Source organism: Phacochoerus africanus, chromosome 10, assembly GCF_016906955.1.
Source record: "Phacochoerus africanus isolate WHEZ1 chromosome 10, ROS_Pafr_v1, whole genome shotgun sequence".
Classification (NCBI taxonomy): Eukaryota; Metazoa; Chordata; class Mammalia; order Artiodactyla; family Suidae; genus Phacochoerus; species Phacochoerus africanus.
The window spans coordinates 130,831,772-130,857,455 of NC_062553.1; the positions used below are offsets into that span (position 1 = coordinate 130,831,772).

At 44.8% G+C, this 25,684-nt stretch overlaps 1 protein-coding gene across 1 annotated transcript; it reads left to right on the forward strand.

Moving 5' to 3' along the window:
- Nucleotides 1-2,718: 2,718 nt before the first annotated feature.
- On the forward strand, nt 2,719-23,469 carry LOC125137489 (translation initiation factor IF-2-like). The gene is made up of 5 exons (XM_047798147.1): nt 2,719-2,811; nt 3,480-4,160; nt 4,784-4,982; nt 18,529-18,889; nt 23,143-23,469. Exons 1-3 carry the CDS (start codon nt 2,719-2,721, stop codon nt 4,886-4,888), a joined length of 879 nt encoding a protein of 292 aa, XP_047654103.1. The 3' UTR covers nt 4,889-4,982; nt 18,529-18,889; nt 23,143-23,469.
- Nucleotides 23,470-25,684: the final 2,215 nt, after the last annotated feature.

Here is a 25,684-nt window from a genome sequence, read left to right on the forward strand (position 1 = left end):
TGTCTCAAGTTCCATTTTAAAAATGACTTTGGAGAATTATTAGCATGTAATTTAAACAAGTTATTTTTTCAAAGTGGAATTTAATTTTTTTGAAATGAATCTTGGCGGAGAATGAGTAGGCCTAGGCTAACTCTTCAATATCAGAGGACATTTACTTTCCTTTCTAAGACTGGACAAGGGTTTAATTTCATGGTAATATGATAATAAGAAAACGCATCAAAGCAGATGGGGGAAGGAATGGTTAAAGTTTACCATTGAGCCCTTTTTGCCTTTTCAGGGCCACACCCGTGGCATATGGAAGTTCCTGGGCTAGGGGTTGAATTGGACCTACAGCCACTGGTCTATACCCCAGCCACAGCAACTAGGGCTCTGAGCTGCATCTGTGACCTACACCACAGCTCATGGCAATACTGGATCCTTAACCCACTGAATAAGGCCAGGGATCGAACCCGTGTCGTCATGGATACTAGTCAGGTTCTTTAACCTCTGAGCCATGATGGGAACTCCACCACTGAACCCTTGAGCACAAATATGTATCTGTATTTTTCTCTAGCTTTTCAGTTGCTCACATACCCATGTCTGTGGAAAGTGACCTAAGTTTTTGGTCGGGTTACATTTTATTGTATTTATTAGATTCACTTATCTGGATGACTGCAACAGAAATAAAAAGTCGCGTCTTTAGAAGCCAAACTGTGATGACCTGCTTTTGTTGGAATGAGACTGCTTGACTTTTCTGGCAGCTCCCCTTGGCTGGTAGATGGTTGAAACGGTCCATTGATGGTCACAACTGAGTGTTTCGGGCTGTGAAATCATGGCATTGTTCCATCTTCAAGAATGACTCACCTTCCACTAGATTTCTGTATAGGATTTAGCAGCTTGCTGTGTCCTAAATTAGCTTAATTTCTGCCGAAGTGCTCTTGTGTACACTGGTTTCGTAATTTACCAAAGTACTAATTGGGGGTAGAGCACTTCTGCAGTGGGTTGATGTCATCGCTGCTTGGACCATTGTTTTAAATGTATGTATTAGAATTGCACGCATACTGAAATCACATATCTCGGTGTTCAAAACAACATTCGAATAAAGGAAGTGCATTAAACACTTTAAAACTGTGTTTATTTGGCATCCAGACTTTCCAACATTTATCATGTGACCCTGTTAACACTGATATAAAGGAGTCAATGAATGGTTTGGAAATTTTTTGAACAGCCAAATTCTGGCTGTTTGCAAACACACACACTTATCTAGTCAAATCTTTTTTTTTTGTCTTTTTGTTTTTTGTCTTTTTAGGGCCATACCCATGACACATGGAGGTTCCCAGGCCAGGGGTAGAATTGGAGAACAGCTGCCGGCCTACACCACAGCCACAGCAACATGGGATCCGAGCCGTGTCTGTGACCTACACTACAGCTCACTGGCAACGCCGGATCCTTAAGCCACTGAGCGAGGCCAGGGATCGAACCTGCCACCTCATAGTTCTAGTCGGATTTGTTTCTGCAGTGCCACGATGGGAGCTCCAAATCTTTTTATTTAAAACAAGCTTTGTCTCATTTCTCTTTTCTAAAATATTGTTGGCATATCAGAAGAAAATGGTTGTGGTGATTTCTACAATATTTTGCCTGTAGTATATTTCACCTCAGCATCTCCATGTCTTAAAAATTAGAAACAAGTGTTTGGCGGCGATACCGTAGAACTCAGCATTATGCATTTAATGTAAGCAATTTTTTTTTGCTTTTTTGGGTGGGGGCTTACTCATGGCATGTGGTAGTTCCCAGGCTGGGGGTAGGATCAGAGCTGCAGCTGCTGGCCTACACCACAGCCATAGCAACGCAGGATACAAGTCGCTCCTGTGACCTACACCACAGCTCACTACGATGCCAGATCCCCGACCCATTGAGCAAGGCCAGGGACTGAACTTGCATCCTCATGGATACTAACTAGTCGGATTTATTTCCGCACTACCACAATGGGAACTCCCCGTAAGCAATTTTTAATGTCCTGTCATTGACTGAATAAAATGTCATAGTTGGAATTTCTTGGCACAGGATCTCTTCTAGAATATCCACTGAAGGTAACTTGGTCACCTCCACGGTGGCGGAGATCTATTTACGTTTACTCAAACTCCTGACCTAGTGCTTTCTATACATTTAGGAATGAGGATAAAATGTTTGCTGAATCGTTAATATTCATTGAATGAGTGAGTTAATGCATTAAATGATACTTATTAATTTTATGTTAGTGGGGAAATGGGTATTAAATATTTTAAACATAAAGCCAAACAGAGTATTTAATGGTGAAGGAAGAGTATTTCACTTCTTGGTGTTTTCTAAGACAATGACCAGTTATGCCTTGTAAAGAACAAGTTAGTATAAATATGATTCAGAACTTAGTTTTGAACAAAACCTAAAGAGCAGTGTTGCATGGAATGACTGACCTTGCTTCTTTAGAAGGTGGAGAAAGGGAAATAAACATAAGGGGTCTCTTATGTGCTTTGCCCTTTGTAGATATCATTTAATCTCAACTGTATGCAGGGAAGCCTTTTTAGTTATTTTTATAGATGAGAAAATTGGAGCCTTTCAGTAGCTAATAATAGCAAGATCCAATTCAGACCCTTTGACCTAAAAGTCTATGTTGCTATCTTGCCACACCTCCCTTATGTAACAGCAAAAGCAACTCATTGCTATTGAATATCATCTATTAATATCCATCTATTAATATTCATGTCTACCAGAAGGCTCTCTGGTAGACATGAAAAAGGAGTCATTCGGAGTCATTTGGACATGATCCACGAACTGAGCGGAGGATTAAACATAGTAACCAAGCATTTGTCACCTAAAACTAGGGTCATGAAACTAAAATTATGCCCAAGCAAAAAGTGTAACTGGGGATCAAGTGTGAATGAAGAGAGATGTTTTCAACAGTACAGGGGTTAGAGGATTATTCCTTACCGACGCCCCTGAAGTCAGTTTACCAACGATAAGCTTTTTTGGAGAACTTTATGCATGTCTGTAAAGGACACTAGGGTGGGTCTAGCAGGGCGCTGGGCTAGTGGTTAATATCTCCCTAGAACTTTGCCAGGAGACAGAGGAAAGTGAGTCATACCAGGTATCAGTATTCACCTGGACGGGTGAGCAAAGACGTTTGGACCAGAAGAGATCGAACCAGTGAAGTCCCTGAGCCTTTGTTTACATGGCAAGGGTAGGTTCTATCAAGGACCAGGAGACCTATGTCATGTCTCAGGAAGCAGACAGCCAAAGGCAGGACTAGTTACATATGGTGCCAAACGAAAATGCCAGGACCTTATTCAAGACAGCAACTGCCGAGCACTAAACCAAATACGGGGCCTCTCTAAGAGCTGGGGCCTGGGCAGCTTTGCAGGTCTTGCACCCATACCCAGGGGGAAGACACTCTCAGAGCAAATGCTGCAAGTTAATGCAGAGCACAGAAAAAAGAAGGGGGCCCATCCCCCGCCCTGCTAAAGCCTCTCCCCCGTGCTGGCCGCACATCTGGAATAAGATGCAGCCTGGCGCTGGGTCTCCGGCGCCGAGGTTCGCGCCTGCGGCCTCCCAGCCGCCTGGCGCCCCCGCCCCACAGGCCTCGGTGGGGAAAGCGGGGGGCGGAGTTCTCCGCGCTCTCGGGAGGGGGCGGGGGCGGGGCCGCGCCGAGACCCTGCGGCCCCCGCCCGGCGACCCCGCGCCGTTCGCGCGGCTGCTGCGCCTCGGGAGGAGCCGCCGGAGACCCGGCCCTGCGGCGCCTGACAGCCGGTCCGCACGGCTCCTTGCCCTCGCGTCCCTCTTTCTTGCTTACTTTCCTCTCTCGTTCCTTCCTCCCGCCCCCCAACCGCGGCGGCGGCGGCGGCGGTGACAGAAACGTCTGGAACACCCGGGCTGAGAGAACTGCCCGCCGAGCCGCTCGCGGGCCCCGCCGCCTCTGGGCTCCTCTGGGCTCGTCTTCCTCTGTGCGCCCGCGGTGGGCTCGAGGGACTGGCCTTCGCCACCCACCCCCGCCCCCAGAGCCCGGCGGTCGTTGGAGGCCGGCTGTCCTTGGACGGAGGGAGTCGCTCTTCTGCTCGGAGAAATACTGGCGAGGAGAGCAGATGGGCGCTGTCCCCTGGCAATGTCCCCGCAGCCAGGAGGATGCTGTAGTTCCTTCCGTCCTGGAGGTAGGTTCTGGGCAGCACAACGCAGCCTTGCTAGGAGTTAATTCTTTCTTTCTTTCTTTTTTCTTTTTTTAGGGCCGCCCCGGTGGCATGTGGAGGTTCCCAGGCTAGGATGCGAATTGGAGCTGTAGTCACCGGTCTACACCACAGCCACAGCAACGCCAGATCCAAGCCGGGTCTGTGACCCACAGCACAGCTCACGGGAACGCTGCATCTGTAACCCACTGAGCAAGGCCAGGGATGGAACCTGCCACCTCATGGATACTAGTCAGGTTTAACCGCTGAGCCACGAGGGGAACTCCTAGGAGTTAATTCTTAATTCCCCTTTGCAGACAAGACTGAAAAGATCGAGCGATTTGTCTGAGGTCCCAGCTCGGACCCTCGTTCCCAGGAACTGCCCTGGTTGTGGCTTAAATATTCGCCCTTGGTGGCCACGTGTGTCCCAAAGGCCCTGGTTGGACGACAGAAATAGAGTCAACCTCGTCAACAACCAGATTTTTCTCTTAAATATCCATGCTCAGGAATGAAGGGGCACACCTGTTGTATAATGGGAGCAGCCAAGTTGGAGAGATCGGGTCAGCCGGCAAGGCCATGTCTATATAATGTGCACACTTTTGACTTTGCAGATTGGAGCTAGGTCCCAGAGAGTAACAGAAAAGTGGAGGGAAGAGCTGCCTCCATCCCCGCAGCTCGAGAGAATTGTGGTACAGACCCAAACGCTTGCAGATTGACGAAATGCAAAGAGCCTGGATGTGCTGCTGGCTAGAGATTCAACCCCAGCCTTGTTTCATCCCAAAGCTGATTCATTTCCATTGCAGGGGTCAGGTAAGGTTAATGAGTACTTATACATTAATAGTTAGGTGGAAAAAAAAAATACTAGCGGGAAACTGAGAACACGGCAGGTATTGGTTGGAAACCAGAGAATAATTGCAAAATGTGATGGGGGAAGGAAAGGAGGTAGTAAAAGCACCTTGGGACTAAGATCCAGACGAAGATAGAAGGTAACCAAACTCCTAGACCACATTCCTGACCACGTTTGAGGCTCCTGCCTCCCCATCTCTCATGTATTGCATTCTGCCACTCGACTACACCACACCAGTACAACATGTAGCTCAGAGATGCACCATGACCTGTTGGCAAAACATAGTGATTCTTTTTAGTTTTTATCTTACTTGACCTCTCTTCTGCATTCAAGATTCCTGGCTACTTCTCTCTCTTTGAAACAATCTCTTCAGGCTTTCCTGTCGCTTCTTTTCTGGTTTTCTGTCTAACTATTCAGCACCTGCTTATTAGTCTCCAGCCTTTTGATTGTTGGTGTTTCCTGGGTCTGTTATGATCCACTAAACCTCTGGGGGAAAAAACCCAACTAATTCAGCTTGCAGCTGAAGCAATAACCACCTCCCCCCCTTTCCACTCCTTTAGGTGTTTTTCCTAACAACAGTCATGGTATAAAGTTGGAGACAAGTATAAAAAAGAAAGAAACAAAAGAAACAACCATCAAACTCAGGCAGCAGCAAAGTGCTTTCATTTCCTCACGTGGAATATTGAAAAACATGCACTCTGGAGTCCACGTTTAATCAAATCAGTAATTTGTACTTCTTCATCAAAGACAAACCAAACAAAAACCCCACCCTCCTCTCTCTGTACGGTCCTCGCTGAAGCCACTACATGCTCATGACTTCACCCATCAGCTTTATACTGATGACTTCTGACTGTCCTGAGTCCAGATTTCTCTCCTGAGCTCCACACTCAAATCTCCAAACGTGGGCTGGAAGTGACCACTCAGAGGTCCCGTAGGCACCTCAACTCAAGTGGATATATCCCAAGTGGGATTTCCACCCAAACCAGTCTTTCTAGTCCACGTTTGGTTTTTTTGTTTGTTTGTTTTTTGCTTTTTAGGGCTGCATGCGTGGCATATTCAACCCCAGGCTGGGGTTGAATCGGAGATACAGCTGTTGGCCTATGCCACAGCCACAGCAACACCAGATCCAAGCTGTGTCTGTGACCTACACCACAACTCACGGCAATGGCAGATCCTTAATCCACTGAGCCAGGCCAGGGATCGAACCTGCAACCTCATGGTTCCTAGCCGCATTCATTTCCGCTGCACCACGACGGGAACTCCTAGTCCGCCCATCTTGATGAATGGCAGTGCCTCCCACTCAGACCCCTTTCCTCCTTCACGTCTGCAATTTTCTTCTCTGCTCTATCCTCACTGTCATTTCCTTAGATCCAACTGATGCTGTGGCTTCCCGACTGCTTTCCTTGCTTTCAGGGTCACCCCTCGTCCCTTCCTCACTTGCTGATCACACACTCATGTTTGTGTTCTTTGAATCTCACCTCCTAGATGAAGTAAACCGTCGCATTGCATAAAAGACCCTTCCTTCCTGGTCTCTTCCCTGTCTCTACTCCAGTGTCATTTTTCCCACGTGTAACGTTCCTTCTTAAGCTCTCTCCCAGCCTGGGTACATTTTTCTCTCCTTGTAACACATCTCCCCATTTCTTTCCCAGGCAGAGTTTAAAGCTCAGGTGTCACTTCTCACGGGATTTTATTATTATTATTTCTTTATATATATATTTTTTCTATTGCACAGCATGGTGACCCAGTTACACATACATGTATACATTCTTTTTTCTCACATTACGTGTTCCATCATAATTGACTAGACAGAGTTCCCAGTGCCACACAGCAGGATCCCATTGCGAATCCATCCCGAAGGCAACATTCTGCCTCTGTTTACCCCAAGCTTCTCCTGGGATGTTTATTCTGACATTCCTCCAGGCTAGGTTAAGTCTCCCTTGTATTTATTCCTATGACGTTCAGTACTTCCTTCTCTGCTAACACTTATTACCCTGTATCATAACGTGTTGTTTCTTTCCCTTTCTTCACCTTAAACTGTGAATTCCTTGAGGGCAGGGATTAGGTCTTTTTTTTTTTTTATAGGTAATTCGAACACAGCGGTGGGCATTCAGTAAAGTTTGGAATGCATGAATGATGGGCTTAAAATAGAGACGTGATTATCTCGTTCCTGAGTCTTGTCCAGCCCTTGAAAGTACACCCGTCCCAGATGATAAATCATAGAATAAGAGTCACTGTGTTACTAAGAGAAATGAAGCCCCAGATTTTTTAGTTACAACCAAAGTGGGCAGGTGGGCCCAGCATCACTGTGTTAAGATCTTGTTCAGTCGGTTCTAGCAAGTTAGGCTGGCACTGCTGAGAAGGTATGACAGTGATCTCGAAGTAGGAAACGATGATAACGTTGTAAGACGGTCCAAGTCTGAGGGTCTCTCTAGGTCCTGCCACATCTTTACACTGTGATGTTTCCCTAACGTGAAACATACTCATAAGGACCAAAGACAAGGGAAAGGTTGTCCCCTGCCAAAGCCCGAAGCCAAGTTCATGAAAGGGAATCTTTGCCCCAGAGTTTGTTTGCGAAGAGCGGCTTCGGGTTTCTAACAGTAAAAGCTCGTTTCCGAGATCACACCGTTTGTTAGATGTCAAGCCGGGAGTTGCTCCACGCGCTGCACGCCATAGGTCGCTGTGTGGTTTTTGATAGGGCCTGGGTGGTTTTACTTAGTCTCACACACACAGCACGGGTCGTGGTCCTGCCACAGTGGGCAATGAGCATTAGAATGAAGGAAGGAGGGCACCTGCTTTACCACAGTGGGGTCAGTGAGAGGGGAGGACGTGCATTTCTCCGCGGATGGAATGCTTTAGAATTTCTTGGGGGAATCTGTATTTACTTCGGAAGTAAACCTTATCAACAACAACAAAAAAAAAGCCAAAAAAATGTTTTGGATATCAGAAAGTTCTCTGTCGAGTTGCCGAATCAGCGGTCGCTGTTTCAGAGGACGATGGCGCATTTTCTTCTGAAATGTTGGCATAAGAGGTGTTTGGGCAGAATGGTTCCGTGTGGAGTTTGGAGTTGCCCTTCCTACCCAAATAGCTGAGCAAAGTATTTGACCCAGTCATTTAACAAATGACTCAGTTTTGCCATCTGTAAAATGGGGGTGATAATACAACTTAGGGTTGTTGAGAGACATGAATAGTTAATATACAACCTTCAAAGTAGTATATCTTTTTTCTTGCCACCAATTACTATCTCTCTAGGTGTCAATTTACTTTTTAGTAAATATTTTTTTGTTTTTTTCCCCTCCTCTTCCGTGCCTTTTTCCCTCTCTTGTCTTTCTCTACTTTTTTTAATCTCTCTCTCTCCCTGCCTGACTGAATTTCTTCTTAATATTCTCATACTTCTTCCTCACATGCTTAAAAAATGACTAATGACTATGAATTTAGTAAATTTACAAATGTAGCAAAAATTACAAAATAAACTTAATAGTAACTACTAAAACCCTGTTTTCCTTTTTCCAAACTGATTTCTGGCCTCTGCCATATTTTTGCATATTTTTAAAAAATATTTATAGATCAGTGAATATATTCATGTTGATTTAGTTCTGCTTTTCTTCCCCATCATCTAACTTTATACTGAAGGGGTTCAGAAGTTCTCCCCTACCCCGCCCCCGTATGCTCTTTTGGCATGAGGACTATTTTAAGCTGAAGGCAATTAAGAATCAACAGATGTAGAAAGAAGCCTTCTTGGCATTTCCCTTTATCTGACTGAGAGCAGAGACTTCTGAGAAAGGAGGCTGTCATAAATTCTCTCCTCAGCATGGGCTTAACTCTTAGACAAGAGATCAAAAGTAAAGAGAGCGTAAATCCCCTCTCTGGGAGTTTCATGGCCATGAAGAAGACAGCAAAGATCACTTGCATATTTATAAACTAATATTATCACAAACTTTTACAAAAATTCCACTGGAGGAGTTCTCGACATGGCACAGCGGAAACGAATCTGACTAGCATCCATGAGGACGCAGGTTCAATTCTTGGCCTTGCTCAGTGGGTTAAGGATCCAGGGTTGCCAAGAGCTGTGGAGTAGGTCAAAGACTTGGCTTGGATCCCGTGTTGCTGTGGCTCTGGTGTAGGCCGGCAGCTACAGCTCCGATTGGACCCCTAGCCTGGGAACCTCCATAAGTGGTAGGTGAGGCCCTAAAAAGACAAAAAAAAAAGAAAAATAAATTCCACTGGAGTATTGGAGTGTAGGAGGTTTACAATGTAGTGTTCGTTTCAGGTGTACAGCAAAGCAATTCAGTTATGCTTATATACGTATGTCCATTCTTTTTCAGATTCTTCTCCCACATAGGTTATTACACAGTACTGAGTAGATTTCCCTGTGGTATACAGTAGGTCCTTAGTTTTATATACAGTGGTGTGGATATGTTAATCCCAAGCCCCAGATTTCCCCTTTGGCAACCATAAATTTGGTTTCGAAATCTTTGAGTCTGTTTCTATTTTTACATACTTTTTTTATCTCAAGTTTATTCTCCTAAAAATGTGTTTGTCTTTCCTAAAGAAGCTTACTTGTTCTTTCCATAGAAGGCTTTTTTTTTGTCTTTTTTTGTCTTTTTTAAGGGCACGCCCGAGGCTTATGGAGGTTCCCAGGTTAGGCGTCTAATTGGAGCCGTAGCCTCCAGCCTTACACCACAGCCACAGCAATGCGGGATCCGAGTCACAGCAATGCCTGCTCCTTAACCCAGTGAGCGAGGCCAGGGATCAAACCCGCAACCTCATGGTTCCTAGTTGGATTTGTTTCTGCTGCGTCACAACGGGAACTCCATAGAAGGCTTTTCTCATCTCCCTCTTTCCCCTAATAAGTTAGGTAGATAAGCCTCTAACCTCTTAGGAACCAGTTAGCTACTAGCTACTTCCTAAGTATGAATAAACCTTTTTTCTTGTGTTAATTTGTCTTTTGTCACTTTAATCCCCAGGAACTAAACCTAAGAGGGTAGAGCAAAAGTTTTTTTCCTCCCCACGTAGTTCATAAGCCATGATCAAGGTAGACCATATGCTTGTTAATTTTTTTTTTGTCTTTTTGCTATTTCTTTGGGCCGCTCCCGTGGCATATGGAGGTTCCCAGGCTAGGGGGTCTAATTGGAGCTATAGCCCCCGGCCTACGCCAGAGCCACAGCAACGCGGGATCCGAGCCGCATCTGCCACCTACACCACAGCTCAAGGCAACGCTGGATCCTTAACCCACTGAACAAGGGCAGGGACCGAACCCACAACATCATGGTTCCCAGTTGGATTCGTTAACCACTGCGCCACGACGGGAACTTCAGTGCTTGTTCATTTTTACAATGATGGTGTGTCATCTACCACAGTTTGTCACCTTCCCTCCTTGTATCTAATATTTTACTCTTAAAATATCTCCTTCCTTCATGACACTTTGCTTTACCTTCCCTGCTCCATAAGATATATACAAACACACGCAAGCATAATCATGTAAATATATGAAATTTGCTGCGTTTGTTGTCTCCATCTTCAGTCTTGTGGATAAAAAGTAAAACCAGGCAGTGCTGCTCTCCTGAGAGTCTCTTTTCTCTAAAGAGCTGATCGAGGTACCAGTCATAAACTATTGTACTTGGAGTTCTTAAACTCTAATCATTTCTTAACAGCCACGCAAATAGGCAGGGCAGTAAAGAGAGGTGGGGTTGGGGTTGGTCTGCCCAGTAAAAAATGCTTGCTTTGATTTGAGCTTCCCTCTCCTGGAGCTTCTTTTGTCACTGGTTCAGTACATACAGAATCCAGAAAAATTTATAAGGAAAATCTGTCACCATTACTTTGTTTCTGTTGTGGTGTTTGGCTTTTAAATTTTGGAAGCAGCCAAATTTTAAAGGAGATTTAGCATTTCAGAGTTTTTCCGTTAAGTGTGGTTCCGTAAGCTAATGTTTATTGGATCAGTTTATATTATCATTTGGTTCGTAATGATGGTTATAAACCTTGGCTCAATAATTACCATGTGAGCAGCACCGGACCATGGGGCTACAAAAGCCCAAGGTGTGGCCCTCAACTCTGAGAAATTTATAACACAATTAGTTAAGTGAGAAACCCAAACCGTGAGTGCTGAGGGACTTGTAAATCATAGTGTGCCTTTTTTTTTTTTTTCTGTCTTTTTGCCTTTTCTAGGGCCGCTCCCACGGCATATGGAGGTTCCCAGGCTAGGGGTCCAATTGGAGCTGTAGCCACTGGCCTACACCAGGGCACAGCAACTTGGGATCCGAGCCGCATCTGCAACCTACACCACAGCTCACGGCAACGCCGGATCGTTAACCCACTGAGCAAGGGCAGGGATTGAACCCGCAACCTCATGGTTCCTAGTCGGATTCGTTAACCACTGCGCCACGACGGGAACTCTGAAACAATCCAATTTTTAATTTGCCTATTCTCTTCCAAGCACATGGCTCTAGCTGAGGAAGACACGTAGTCTTAATAGTAAAGAAATGCAACATAAAATTTTCGACTCTTTGTAGACAATTGCTAAGCCTTGAGTTTGCTTCTAAACCTAAAAGAAAATTTGGAGCCACTTTTCCATACTCTGGAGCATAAGAATATATTATAATAAATTTTCCTAAGTTCATTCTAGAGAATTCTGAAGATTCCATTATAAACCAGTACAGGCTGGAAAACAGAAGTTGGGGATAATATCAGAGGCCCTCCCATCATTTTTTAGATGGCTAAGCTAAGAAGTAAAGTCAGGGAAGCAGGACTGGCAACATATATGCCTGAGGACCGTCCTCCCCACCCCCCGACCTTGAGAGGTTGGATTGGCATCCTCCTAACTCCATGCTGTGGGTTCCGATAAAAGTTAGGGATCGAACCCATATCCTCATAGATCCTAGTCGGGTTCATTACCGCTGAGCCATGGCAGGAACTCCCTATTTTATTTTTTAATTGAAGTACAGTTGATTTACAATGTTGTTGTGTTAGTTGGGAGGTGGTTTTTTTTTTTTTTTTTTTTTTTGCCCACACCCACAGCATCTCGAAGTTCCCAGGGTCGCTTTGGAGCTGTCGCTGCCAGTCTACACCACAGCCACAGCAATGCCAGATCCGAGCTATGTCTACAACCTACACTGCAGCTCACGGCAATGCCAGATCCTTAACCCACTGCTCGAGGCCAGGGATTGAACCTGTGTCCTCATGGATACTAGTCGGGTTCCTTACTGCTGAGCCACAGTGGAAACTCCCCACTCCAGGACATATATATTTTTGAAAAGTAAAGTTTGAGACCTCTAAGAATTAATAAACATGAGTTTTGCTACAACTCTTTACTCAGGCACAAGCTTCCCTTATAAGAAATAAGGGATCTTCACTGGCTCTTTTCCTTTGTAAAGAAGTAGCTAGAGATTTCACAGAATTTCTTTGGTTTATTCGTAGTGGTTTGAAACAGATGTTTCAGGATAAGATAATACGCATTGTTAGTTAACATGCCTAAGTTAGTAGAAAGGCTTCCAGTCAAAAAGCTTCCTTCCGGGAGTTCTCGTCGTGGCTCAGCGGTAATGAACCTGATTAGTATCCATGAGGATGTGGGTTCGATCTCTGGCCTTGCTCAGTGGGTTAAGGATCCGGTGTTGCCGTGAGCTGTGGTGTAGGTTAAAATGAGGCTTGGATCCTGTGTTGCTGTGGCTGTGGTATAGGCTGGCAGCTGTAGCTCTGATTCCACCGCTAGCCTGGGAACTTCCATATGCTACAGGTGTAGCCCTAAAAAAACCACCCCCCCAAACCATGAACATATTTTTATGAAGATTTGTTAATTAATACATTTTATCAAGTACCTACTGGTATATCAAATGTAATTCTGAGGTCTAAGATTATATCAGTGAACAAAGCAAATAAAAATTTGTGCCCTTTTATAGCTTATATTCTAGTGGAAGGAGAAAAACAAACCTAATAAGGACATTGCATACTATGTTATAACGTGATAGTTGCTATCAACAAAAATGAGATGTGGCAGATGAAGAATGCTAGGAGGAGGAGCCGCAGTGTTAAGTTGGGAGGTTCAGTAGGCCTCATAAGAAGTTACCATTTTAGGAAAAACTTGAAGGAACTGAAAGAATGAGCCAAATAGAAAAATAGAGGAAGAACTTTCTAGGCAAAAGGAGCAACTAGGGCAAAGGCCATGAGGTGGGTCAGTGTAGGTATGAGGTATAACACGGAGGTAGGTGTTGCTACATCCCAATAGTAAAGGGGGACTTGACATCAGAGAAGTAAGGGTGGGACCTTCAGATTGGAAAGACCTTCAGCTTTGCTCTAAGAGAAATACAAAATAGATGAATACATGCTGGGAAGTCTTTAAACATTAGACGTGTATATTTTCAACAGAGTATCCCCACTTCCTGATCCTAAGCTTCCCAGGTATTGCTGTCAGTTTGGGTCTTACCTTTCCAAAGGTTTTTCTTTGTGATTTCATACATACATGGGTATGTATAGAAATACATGGTTTTGTTTTATGAGGGCTTGTGTATCTGTCTGTCTACATGCATGCATTTTAACATAAATGAACTTACATGCCCTGTGTTAATTAGCAACTTGCTTTTTATTATTAATATGTCTTGGATAACTTTCTTTGTCAAGACAGTACATATATTTCTATCTCATTCATTTTAACTATTGCATAATATTTCATTTTATGCATAGGCTACATTTTGTTTAACTATATCCTTATTGGTAAATATTTAGATTCTAATTTCTCTCCTCACTCCTTTCCATATTGAACTACTGTTGTCTTAATCTATATTTAATAACATAAAGTTAAATGTTACATGAGACATGGAAGGAAATTAAAAAATTAAAGTTTAGGAGTTCTCGTTGTGGCTCAGAGGAAACAAATCTGACTAGCATCCATGAGGACACAGGTTCGATCCTTGGCCTTGCTCAGTGGGTTAAAGACCTGGCGTTGCCATGAGCTGTGGGGTAGGTCACAGACGCAGCTCAGATCCTGAGCTCTTGTGGCTGTGGCATTGGCCGGCAGCTGTAGCTCTGAATCCTCCCTTCCCCTGGGAACCTCCATGTGCTGCATGTGTGGCCCTAAAAAGACAAAAAGAACTCCCAAAATAAAATAAATAAAGTTTAGGAGTTCCCGTCGTGGTGCAGTGGAAACGAATCCAACTAGGAACCATGAGGTTGTGGATTCCATCCCTGGACTTGCTCAGTGGGTTAAGGATCTGGTGTTGCTGTGGCTGTGGTGTAGGCTGGCCGCTACAGCGCCAATTAGATCCCTAGCCTGGGGACCTCCATGTGCCGCACCCGGTGTGGCCCTAAAAAGGACAAAAGGACAAAAATTAAAGTTTGGAGGTTCCCATTGTGGGTCAGCTGGTTAAGAACCCGACTAGTATCCATGAGGATGCAGGTTCAATCCCTGGCCTTGCTCACAGGGCTAAGGATCTGGTGTAAGCCGCAGACTTGTCCAGATATGGTTGCTGTGGTAGGTAGGTAGGCAGCTGCAGCTGATTTAACCTGTAGCCTGGGAACTTCCATATGCTGCAGGTACAGCCCTACAAAAAAAAAAAAAATGGAGTTCCCATTGTGGTGCAGTGAAAACAAATCTGGCTAGTATCCATGAGGATTTGGGTTTGATCCCTGGCCTCACTCAGTGGGTCAGAGATCAGGGGTTGCCATGAGCTCTGGTGTAGGTCACAGACGTGGCTCTAATCCTGCATTGCTGTGGCTGTGGTGTAGGCTGGCAGCTGTAGGTCTGATTTGACTACTAATCTGGGAATTTCCATATGCAAAAAAAAAAGTTTATATTGCCTTCTGTCAGAAAAGCAATATATATTTCCTAAATTGGAATCACTTAGATTTATCTCAATGGAAAAGAGGCTTCAATTACTTCCTAGGCAAGGACTTGTCTAATGTTTACTGTTCAGGAATCCATGGGAATCATAAGAGCTGGAGCCCAGTTACTCTGAGCTTTGCTAAGAGTACACTCAGGTCTTTAGCCATAGGTCAGTGTCAGTAGGAAGTGAGGAACCAGCATCTGCGATCTGCTTCTTCTATGCTGGGCTCTCTTTTTTATGACTGCCTATAGCCTGTACCTGTACACCGTTCAGCCAGCTCTGTTGCTGGCTCATGTGTGTGAGTCTTGTCTTCCCAACCTTGATGTCTGCCTCTGGGGGCAGGGACCATGTCTTACATTCCTTTTTCTCCCAAAGTGTCCAGCTGATCAGCTGAGCCCTAGGATCATTTTTTTTTTTTTTTTTAATCTTTTTTGGGCTGCACCCATGGCATATGGAAGTTCCCAGGCTAGGGGTCTAATCAGAGCTGCAGTTGCCTGCCTACACCATAGCCACAGCAACACCAGATTGGAGCCACGTCTATGACGTACACCACAGCTCAGGGCAACGCCGGATCCTTAACCCACTGAGCAAGGCCAGGAATTGAACCCATAACCTCATGGATACTAGTCGGGTTTGTTACTGCTGAGCCGCAGTGGGAACTCATGTTATTTTTAATGTATTTTTTTTTTGTCTTTTGTCTTTTGTTGTTGTTTTTGTTGTTGTTGTTGTTGCTATTTCTTGGGCCGCTGCCGCGGCATATGGAGGTTCCCAGGCTAGGGGTTGAATCGGAGCTGTAGCCACCGGCCTACGCCAGAGCCACAGCGACCGGGATCCGAGCCGCGTCTGCAACCTACACCACAGCTCACGGCAACGCCAGATCGTTAACGCACTGAGCGAGGGCAGGGACCGAACCCGCAACCTCATGGTTCCTAGTCGGATTCGTTAACCACTGCGCCACGACGGAAACTCCTAATGTATGTTTTAATTATCTTTAAAATTATATTTGCCAAGTAAGTTTTATTTGGTTTAGAACAAAGCTTGGGTTAAAATTTCTGCCATCTCTGTGGAATATCGGCACTTCTTTTAAGTTTGCCATTTTTCACTGGTCTGTTTTTTTTCACACCCAGGCTTTGCACTGCTAGCATAGTACACACATGCTTTGTTCACTTAAATACCAGGCAGAAGACAGGTAACCCTGCTTTGCCCATGCTTACATCACAGCAAAATGGTCAACTGTGCAATAACTGGAAAATTATCACGGTAATATCATATAAATAATTTCGCATTTATTTATGTGTATGATAAAGAATGAGATGAGATTTGAATCCTTACTAGTACCCAGTTGGTGTCAATAAATGCTAGTTGCTATCCTCTCCCTTTGGAAGGAAATAATTAGGCTTATGAATTAAAATTTTTTTTTTCTTTTGCCATTTCTTGGGCCACTCCCTCGGCATATGGAGGTTCTCAGGCTAGGGGTCTAATCGGAGCTGTAGCTGTTGGCCTATACCAGAGCCACAGCAATGCGGGATCCAAGCCACGTCTGTAACCTACACCACAGCTCACTGCAACGCTGGATCGTTAACCCACTGAGCAAGGGCAGGGATCGAACCCGCAACTTCATGGTTCCTAGTCGGATTCGTTAACCACTGAGCCACGACGGAAACTCCAGGCTTATGAATTTAAAAGGGAGACCAGTTTAAAGAAGTTCGGGTATATTCACAGAGATGGCAGGAATTTTATTCCAGGGTTTGTTCTAAACCTTTTAACTAGCTGGAGTAAAGAATATTCTTACCCAGGAGTTCCTGCCGTGGTTCAGTGGTAACGAACCTGACTAGTATTCATGAGGTTGCAGGTTGATCCCTGGCCTCACTCAATGGGTTAAGGATCAGCATTGACATGAGCTGTGGTGTAGGTTGCAAATGAGGCTTGGATCCCGTGTTGTTGTGGCTGTGGTCTAGGCCGGCAACTGTAGCTCTGATTTGATCCCTAGCCTGGGAACCTCCATATGCCACAGGTGCAGCCCTCAAAAGCAAAAAAAGAAAAAGAATACTGTTACACTTATTTCAAATGTGCAAAGATTTGTTGGGTTATAAGATTAAAATGCAAATTTATTTTAAAAAGCTATCTATGTTATTCTTGGTATTATGTATTTTCTCTTCGGGGTACTTAAAGTGCAACCATGAGGGAAAAGGGATCCCCTTAAATTAAAAAGTGATCCTCACATTTTTTAAAAAACCCTGGAGGAGTTACTTCTTAATGATTAGAGTTTCTTTTTGGGGTGATGAAAAAGTTTTAGAAAGGGCTGGTGGTGATGGCCACATAACATTGTGAATATAATTAATGCCACTGAATCAGACACTTAAAAATGACTAAAATCGGAGTTCCCTAGTGGCCTAGCAGATTAAGAATCTGGCATTGTCACTGCTGTCATGCATGTTTGATCCCAGGCCCGGGAATTTTTGTATGCTGCAGGCACAGCCAAAAAAACAAAAGGCTTAAACGACAAAAGTTATTTTATGTATATTTTACCACAATAAAGAATGATAAAGGCGTTCCCATCGTGGCTCAGTGGTTAACGAACCCGACTAGCATTCCTGAGGACGTGGGTTCCATCCCTAGCCTTGCTCAGTGGGTTAAGGATCCGGCATTGCCGTGAGCTGTGGTGTAGGTCTCAGAGGTGGCTTGGATCTTGTGTTGCTGTGGCTGTGGTATAGACCAGCAGCTACAGCTCTGGTTCAACCCTTGGGCTGGGAACCTAGATGTGTGCAGCCCTAAAAAGCCCCCCCCCCCCAAAAAAAAGAACTTCTTAACAATGTCCAAATTTTTTCATCTTTCATTTCATTCAACATTGAATGCCTGATACATGCCTCAGTAGGCGTAAGAGGAGGAAGAATCAGGACAGTGATGTGACTGTAAAGAGAACTGAACAGCAAGGCAAGTTCAGTAATCAGCCCTTCAGAGTTACCCTGTGGCACAGTGGGTTAAGGATCCCACGTTGTCACTGCAGCAGCCCAGGTTACTGCTGTGTTTCAGGTTCCATCCCTGGCCCAGGAACTTCCACTTGCTGTGGATGTAGCCAAAAAGAAAAGAAAAGTAATGGGCATTTCACTCATCTCGCTTTATCATCATGACAACTCTGTAAGGAAGGCATTATGGTTGCTTCTGTTGTCTGCTGGGGAGGTTTGGATGAAACAACTTGTCAAGGCTGGTGAAGAGTGGAGCCAGAAGCTCTTAGCAGGTGTCCTGTTTTGTCACTTGACATCCTTCATGTTTTCAGACTATAACCTGCCTATTGAATACAGACTTCCGATTCTACTTCTGGTTTAGCAAAGAGAACATTAGCAGGATAGCATGGTCCAAATATAGCTCCCCTCTTCAAATCTCTAGTGGGTCTTTGCACTGAAACCTGATGCTGTCTGTACTGGGGATTCTTTCACTTCCTCTCCAAATGCGTGCTGTCTTCCGGCTTGTACTCTTGCTAGAAGGCAGGGCTTGAGAGGAGACCCCTGTTTTGTCGGCTCCAGCCCAAGACAGGAAGTTTACACAGAGCAAAACCATTTGCTAGAATTGGTTTTGATCTTTACTGAAGTTGCCTTTAGAGTTGGAGATACTGTGGGTCAGGATTCTGTTGCACTAAGAGAAAGATATAAAAATCTTTCTCCAACATGTGAATGTCTTCCTTTCCCCACCCCCTTGCCAGGAGCGCAGGAAAAGGATCCCAGCCGATTTCAGACATTGGTTATCCGTGTGAAGCCCAGTGATCGAGAAGGAAATCTGGTCATAACCAGCTTTTGGTGGAGAAAAAAGGACCCCGGGGAGCTGTGAGACCTGGACATCTCCCCAGGGCCAGCTTGTTTGGAGAGCCTCTGTCTTGCTGGTAGCTGCTGGACTAGGGCCTGGGCCCGAGAAGTTTGCTCTCTGGTGCTTTCTCTGGCGCCTGGAGAGCTGTCATGAAGAGAAGCTCCTGGACCTTAATAGATGTGGATCTTGGTTGATGTCTTTATGGGGAAGCTGGCAAGGTGGGGGCTGTTGTCCTTCCAGTGCCACGGATCATAACTGAGGTGAGTTGTTTGTTTTTTTCTAAAGTTCATACTGAGAATCTTGACTCTTTTTTGGTGTGTGCTTTCACAAGTGGGTTGGTTAAATTGGCACATCTCATGCTGGACCATAAGTATGAATCACCTGGAGATCTTGTTAAAAGGCAGCAGAATTCAGGAGGTGTGGGGTGGGCCTGGGGTTCTGCATTTCTTTTTTTTTTTTTTTTGGTTTTTTTGTCTTTTTGCCACTTCTTGTGCCGCTCCCGCGGCATATGGAGGTTCCCAGGCTAGGGGTCTAATCGGAGCTGTAGCCACCAGCCTACGCCAGAGCCACAGCAACGCGGGATCCGAGCCGCGTCTGCAACCTACACCACAGCTCACGGCAATGCCGGATCGTTAACCCACTGAGCGAGGGCAGGGATCAAGCCCGCAACCTCATGGTTCCTAGTCGGATTCGTTAACCACTGCGCCACGACGGGAACTCCGGTTCTGCATTTCTGACAAGTTCCAAGGTGACCTTGGTGCTGCAGGTCCGTGACACGCGAGTAACAAGGGCTTAAACCCTCTGGGTTTATTGCTTTATGGGGGGAAGGGGGCGGGGGATGCTGGCAGAATGAAGGTATTTGGCTGCGCACATGATTTACGTAGTGAGCCTGGGAGAAAAATCAGACATCATCCCTGCCCTGGTTGTACGTCCTTTGATGGATCATCTTGGAGTTTGGGGTTTGTGTTAACTAGTTCCTAGTTGTGGTAAGCCGCGTCTCGCACGTGAAGAGGATGTCGGGCTGCTCTTAGATCGCGTGGGCCACTTGGAGCAGAGCCAGAAGTATTTTCATCATGTGTTCATGCCTCAGCTTGAACACAGCTAGTGTAGCCGTGGTCTCTTGAACATTTCCGCTTCAGGTGAAAATTATGCATCTAGAAAAATAGCTGGTGTCTGCCTCCTGCCATTTGGGGGGAAGATTGTGAGGCATGTGACTCTAAGACACGATTGAAAGTCAGTTCAAGTGAGGAATGTAGGCCGTCTGTTTACCTTGTGGAGAGAGGGCCGAGAGAGTGCTGCTCTTTCACTTGAGTACGTCCCTGTCCTAGATGCTCCCTGTTTTTCTGAAAGCCGCTTTTAATCCAAAAGCGACAAGCAAAGAGGGAAAAAATAAAAGAGTGATGTGAAGTGTATCTGTTCTGTGGGAGAAAACAGCCACGGGAGGAGAAAGGGAGGAGGAGGAGAGAGGTGGCCCAGGAAGTCACAGCTTTGCAAAATGAATAAAAGAAGCCGCAGCCTGATGGGGTTCATCAGGCATGGGAGTTTTTCTACAAAAGTAGCTTGTGTCTTCCTCAGCTAGAGCCATGTGCTTGGGACAGAATAAGTCAATTAAAAATTGGGTTGTTTTGGAGTTCCCATCGTGGTGCAGCAGAAACGAATCTGATTGAACCTGAGGTTGCAGGTTCAATCTCTGGCCTTGCTCAGTGGGTTAAGGATCTGGCATTGCTGTGGCTGTGGCGTAGGCCGGTGGCTACAGCTCCGATTAGACCCCTAGCCCGGGAACCTCCATATGCTGTGCGTGCAGCCCTAAAAAGCAAAAATAAATAAATAAATAAAAAATAAAAATTGTGTTGTCTCAGTGAACATGCTGAAACTATTTGTTGCTGAGTCAAGGACAATCAGTAATCAAAGGTCAGTGGTGTCAACGAGCCTGGTGAGGCCTTGGGTGAACCCTTTCAGCCATCCCAGACAGAGGGGAGTTCCTTCTGTTTGAAATAAACTTCATATAATATTCTTTTCTGTCATGGAGGATAATAGAGGTGTTACTTAAAATTTTAACAACCTGGAGTTCCTGCTGTGGCGCAGCGGGATCAGTGGCATCGCTGCAGTGCCGGAATACGGGTTCGATCCCTGGCCCAGCACAGTGGGTTAAAGGATCTGGTGTTGCCGAAGCTGCAGTGTAGGTCACAACTGCAGCTGGATCTGATCCCTGGCCTAGGAACTCCATATGCCCTGGGGCAGCCAAAAAAGAAAAAAAAAAATTTAACAACTGATGTGGCACAAACACTGACCGGTCAGAACAGAAGCTACTGTAAATAGCCCACATAACAGCAAACTCCTGGTGGGCTGTAAGAAGTGCTCGGGGCTGAATGTCAGCCTAAACCGTCTCAGGTTTTCATGAACCTTTGTAGGAGCAGAAACCGTAAAGTACAGATGACATGTCATCACATCATCGTATTCCTCTCACTGAAGGTCAGCGCTTTGGCCCCCTTCTCTCAGGTGAGGCCACTTCGCTGTCTTTTCAGGCCCAGAGCATCCCCTCCTTCTGGCTGTGTAGCTTCTGCAGCCTTCCCTAGAGTTCTCTTACATCATTGCAGGTGACTCAGAATCCTACCTGAGTCGAAGGGCAAATGCGTGTATTCTTTAGAAAAGAATTACAGCAGAAAATGAAACAGTCAACCACTCCATCCTTCCGTGCAAAGCATCGTGACCCTGCTTGATTTTTCTCCCTCATCAAGGGGTACAGGTCAAGAGGAGTATTATTTTAACCCGTCAGTGAAGCACTGAGGCTCTGGTGAAGCAGTCTGTGAAAAGTCAGACTGCTAGTTAGCGGGTGTGCCGGGTTTAAGTTGCCTGTTTGCTCTAAGTTCAGGTTTCTCCTGTACTTTTCTTCATCCTCTCAAGCATCCTCCTCAGACCTGTGACAACCTTTACTGTTCTCTTCTGGCATTTGTTTGCTTTTTATGTCAAAGTTTGAAACCTTTGTGCATTAAAAAGGATCCTAATTCTGTTTCTTTGGGCAGCATAATTCACGCATTCGTCATAACCTTTGCATCCATTAAGGCCTTTACTCCCCAAGAATAAATATTTGAGAGCGGGGTTTCTCAAGCTTTGTTATGATTAAAAATCTCCTACGGGGAGTTTCCTGATGGCCTAGTAGTTAAGGATTCAGCGTTGTCACAGCTGTGGTGTGGGTTTCCATCTGTGACCCAGGAACTTTTATATGCTGTGGGAATGGCGAAAAAAAAAAAAAAATTACCTGAGGAGCTTACTAAAATTCAGATTTCTGGGCCCCACTCCAGCAGTCTGATTCAGTAGGCCAGGGCCCAGGCCTGAGAATTTGAGAATCTGATAGCTCCCAGGTAATTTTAATGCTACCATCCAGCAACCATGCCTTTAGACTACAGGCACGGCTTCAGTCAGTATTTTAATATAACGTATTTATGGTTTAGTAAACAGGCTTTGTGGACTTAATAACGCAGAGTATAGGGGCAGAATTCCTGGGTTTGAGTATTGATGCCATCACACATATAAGCTCTACTCTCCTGGGGAAGTTAACCAGTCTGTGCCTTAGTTTCCTAATCTGTAAAATGGGAACAATGATACCGTCTACCTCATGTGGTATGTGTTAGGATGAAATGACTTAACAGTGCCAGGCACAGACTATCCCTCTCTGTGTTTGCTGTTATTGTTACTGAGCCTTGCTCAATTCATAATTACACTTTAACACCACCACAAAGAATTCACACAGGTATCGAATGTTCTTTTTTGATGTAGATGTTCCCCAGGGCTTAATCATAAGTTAAGCATGTTCCTATGTGTGTGTAAGTAGATGTCCTGGGCTGTGAGCTAGCTCTTCCCACTGAGGGGAGAGACAGTAGATGATGACCTGGTCACGCAGGGCTTTATGTATCATCTTAAAAGCTTGGACTTAATTCTGACAGTGATGAAAGCCATCGACAGAGTTGGAAGCTGCGGAATTCAATCAGATTTGCATTTTGTTTTGTTTTGTTTTGTTTTTCAGGCCTGCACCTATGACATATGGAGGTTCCCAGGCTAGGGGTCAAATTAAAGCTACAGCTGCCAGCCTACACCACAGCCACAGCAATGCCGGATCTGAGTCGCGTCTGCGGCCCACACCACAGCTCACGGCAACGTCGGAGCCTTAACCCGCTGAGCGAGGCCAGGGATGGAACCCGCATCCTCATGGATACCAGTGGGGTTTGTTTTCCACTGAGCCACAATGGGAACTCTCGAGATTTTAGAAGTGTCTCCTGCTGCAGTGTGGAGGCCAGTTTGGAAGAAGGTGAGACTAGAGGCAGAGAGCTGTTTGAATAGACAGCTGCAGTCATCCTGAGAGAATTAACAAAGGCTCAAACAAAGGCAGTAGCAGAAAGCTCCGAGCAGGGATACCGTGGTTCAGGTGATGGAAGGGAGCTCGCGGTGTAACTCAGAAAGGAAAAGTGATATTGTATTCAGAACCCTTACCTTATGCCTCTTCTCTTCATCAAAGCTCCAGGGAGCTGAGGACTGAGCCTTCCTCTGTGGTCCCAGCCCCTAAGGCCTAGCAGGTCCGTGATGGATGTTTGGTGAGTCGGGGTGAGGGGGAATAAATCAGGTCCTCCTTGTGGGTACAGGTGCCTATGTGATCCGGCCCCTGTGTCTCTCCCCAACCTCATCCCATCTCTCTCATCTTTGTTCTTATCACACTGGCTTTCCTTTAGGCCTTTGAAAATGTCCAGCTGTCACCTCTAGTCCAGGGGGTGTCGAATTATTGCCCTTAGTCCAAATTTGTCTTGCTACCTATTTTTTATAATTGAATGATTCTTTAAATTCTATAGTGCTTTATAATTTTCAAAAGTTTCACGTATGACTTCATATAATCCCATAATAACTCCTTTTAAGAAAAGAATCCTCTACTTCTATATTGCCCCTCTCCCCTCCCCTCTCCCCACTAGTAATTACGAGTATGTTGTCTATATCTGTGAGTCTGCCTCTTTTTTGGTATATTCACTAATTTGTTGTAATTTTTACATTCCACATATAAGTGATAGCATACAGTATTTGTCTTTCTCTGACTTATTTCACTTAGCAGAATGCCCTCCGAGTCCATCCATGTTGCTGCATATGACAAAATTTCATTCTTTTAAAAAAATATATTAAAAAATTTTATTAAAATATAATTGATTTACAAATCAACTCTAGTTGTGCCAAAAATTTCATTCTTTTTTATGGCTGAGTAGTAACCATTATATATATGTGTGTATCACATCTTCTCTACTCATTCATCTGCTGACAGACCCTTAGGTTGTTTTCTTGTCTTGGCAATTATAAATAATGTTGCCATGAACATGAGGTGCATGTATCTTTTTCAGTTAGTGTTTTGGTTTTTTTTCAGATATATATCCAGGAGTGGAATTTTTGGATCATATGGTAGTTCTATTTTTAGTTTTTTGAGCAATCGCCATGCTGTTTTCCACACTAATTTATAGTCCTGCCAGCAGAGTAGAGGGATTCTCTTTTTTTCCACATCCTTGCCAACATTTATTATGTGTGTTCTTTCTTTTGGGCTGTACCTGAGGCCTGTGGAAGTTCCCGGGCCAGAGATTGAACCCACGCCATAGCAGTGACCCAAGCCACTGCAGTGACAATGCTGGTTACTTAACCCCCTGAGCCACATGGGAACTCTTGTGTTCTTTTTGAGGATGGCCATTCTGCCAGGTGTGAGGTGATATTTCATGTTGGTTTTGATTTGCGTTTCCCTGATGATGCTGAGCATCTCTTGCTGCCTATTTTTATAAAGTTTTATTAGAACACAGGCACGCCCATTTGATTATGTATTATCTATGGCTACTTTAGTGCTTAATACAGGGTAGAGTAACTGACTTATGAAACCCACAATGTTTATTGTCTGACCTTCTACAGAAAAAGTTTGCTAATTCTTTGCTCTCGTTCTTTGGGATTGTTGTGATTGCTGATTTACTGCTCTACCATTGGGAGTTCCCATTGTGGCACAACAGAAACAAATTGACTTGTATCCATGGGGTTTCGGGTTTGATCCCTGGTCTTGCTCAGTGTGTTAAAGATCTGGCATTGCCATGAGCTGTGGTGTAGGTCACAGATGTACTCTGAACCCGTGTTGCTGTGGCTTTGGCATAGCTTGGCAGCTGCAGCTCTGATTTGACCCCCAGCCTGGGAACTTCCATATGCTGCAGGTGTGACCCCGAAAATAAAAAACCAAAAAAATAAACTTCCAAAAACTCTACCATTAACAAAGCTACAGTAATTGAAACTATGGTATTGGCATAAAGACAGACTAATGGAATAGACTAGAAAACCCAGAATTAAACTCATATATGTATGGCCAGAAGATTTTCTACAAGGGTACTAAAACCATCCAATGAGGAAAAGACATCTTTTCAGCAAATGGTGCTGGGAAAACTGGATATCCACATGCGAAAGAATTAAGTTAGACCCTTATCTTATACCATATACAAAAATGAAGTTAAGTTGATCAAAGAGGAGTTCCCTTCGTGGCTCAGTGGTTAACAAATCCAACTAGGAACCATAGGGTTGTGGGTTTGATCCCTGGCCTTGCTCAGTGGGTTAAGGATCCGGCGTGGCTGTGAGCTGTGGTGTAGGTCGCAGATGTTGCTCGGATACTGGGTTGCTGTGGCTGTGGCATAGGCCAATGGCTACAGCTCCTCTTCAACCCCTAGCCTGGGAACCTCCATATGCGGCTGGTGCAGCCCTAGAAAAAGGCAAAAAACAAAACAAAACAAAAAAAAAAACCAAAGACAGAAATGTAAGAGCTTAAAGTATAAAATTCTTAGATGAGTACATTGATGGAAACTCATGACATTAGATTGGCAGTGATTTCTTGGATATGACACCAAAATTATAGGCAACAAAAGAAAAAACTAGATAAACTGGACTTCATCAGTATTTTAAGGTTTTATGCATCAAAAGACATTATTTATTTATTTATTTATTTAATTTGTCTTTTTGCCATTTCTTGGGCCGAACCTGCGGCAAATGGAGGTTCCTAGGTTAGG

Bases quoted from the DNA above. Each gene is read 5' to 3' on its own strand.
- LOC125137489 (XM_047798147.1), top strand. From the start codon at position 2,719: ATGTCTACCAGAAGGCTCTCTGGTAGACATGAAAAAGGAGTCATTCGG. The intron at 2,812-3,479 runs GTAACCAAGCAT...GCCCTGCTAAAG, and splicing joins TGAGCGGAGGATTAAACATA to CCTCTCCCCCGTGCTGGCCG. The intron at 4,161-4,783 runs GTAGGTTCTGGG...TTGACTTTGCAG, and splicing joins TAGTTCCTTCCGTCCTGGAG to ATTGGAGCTAGGTCCCAGAG.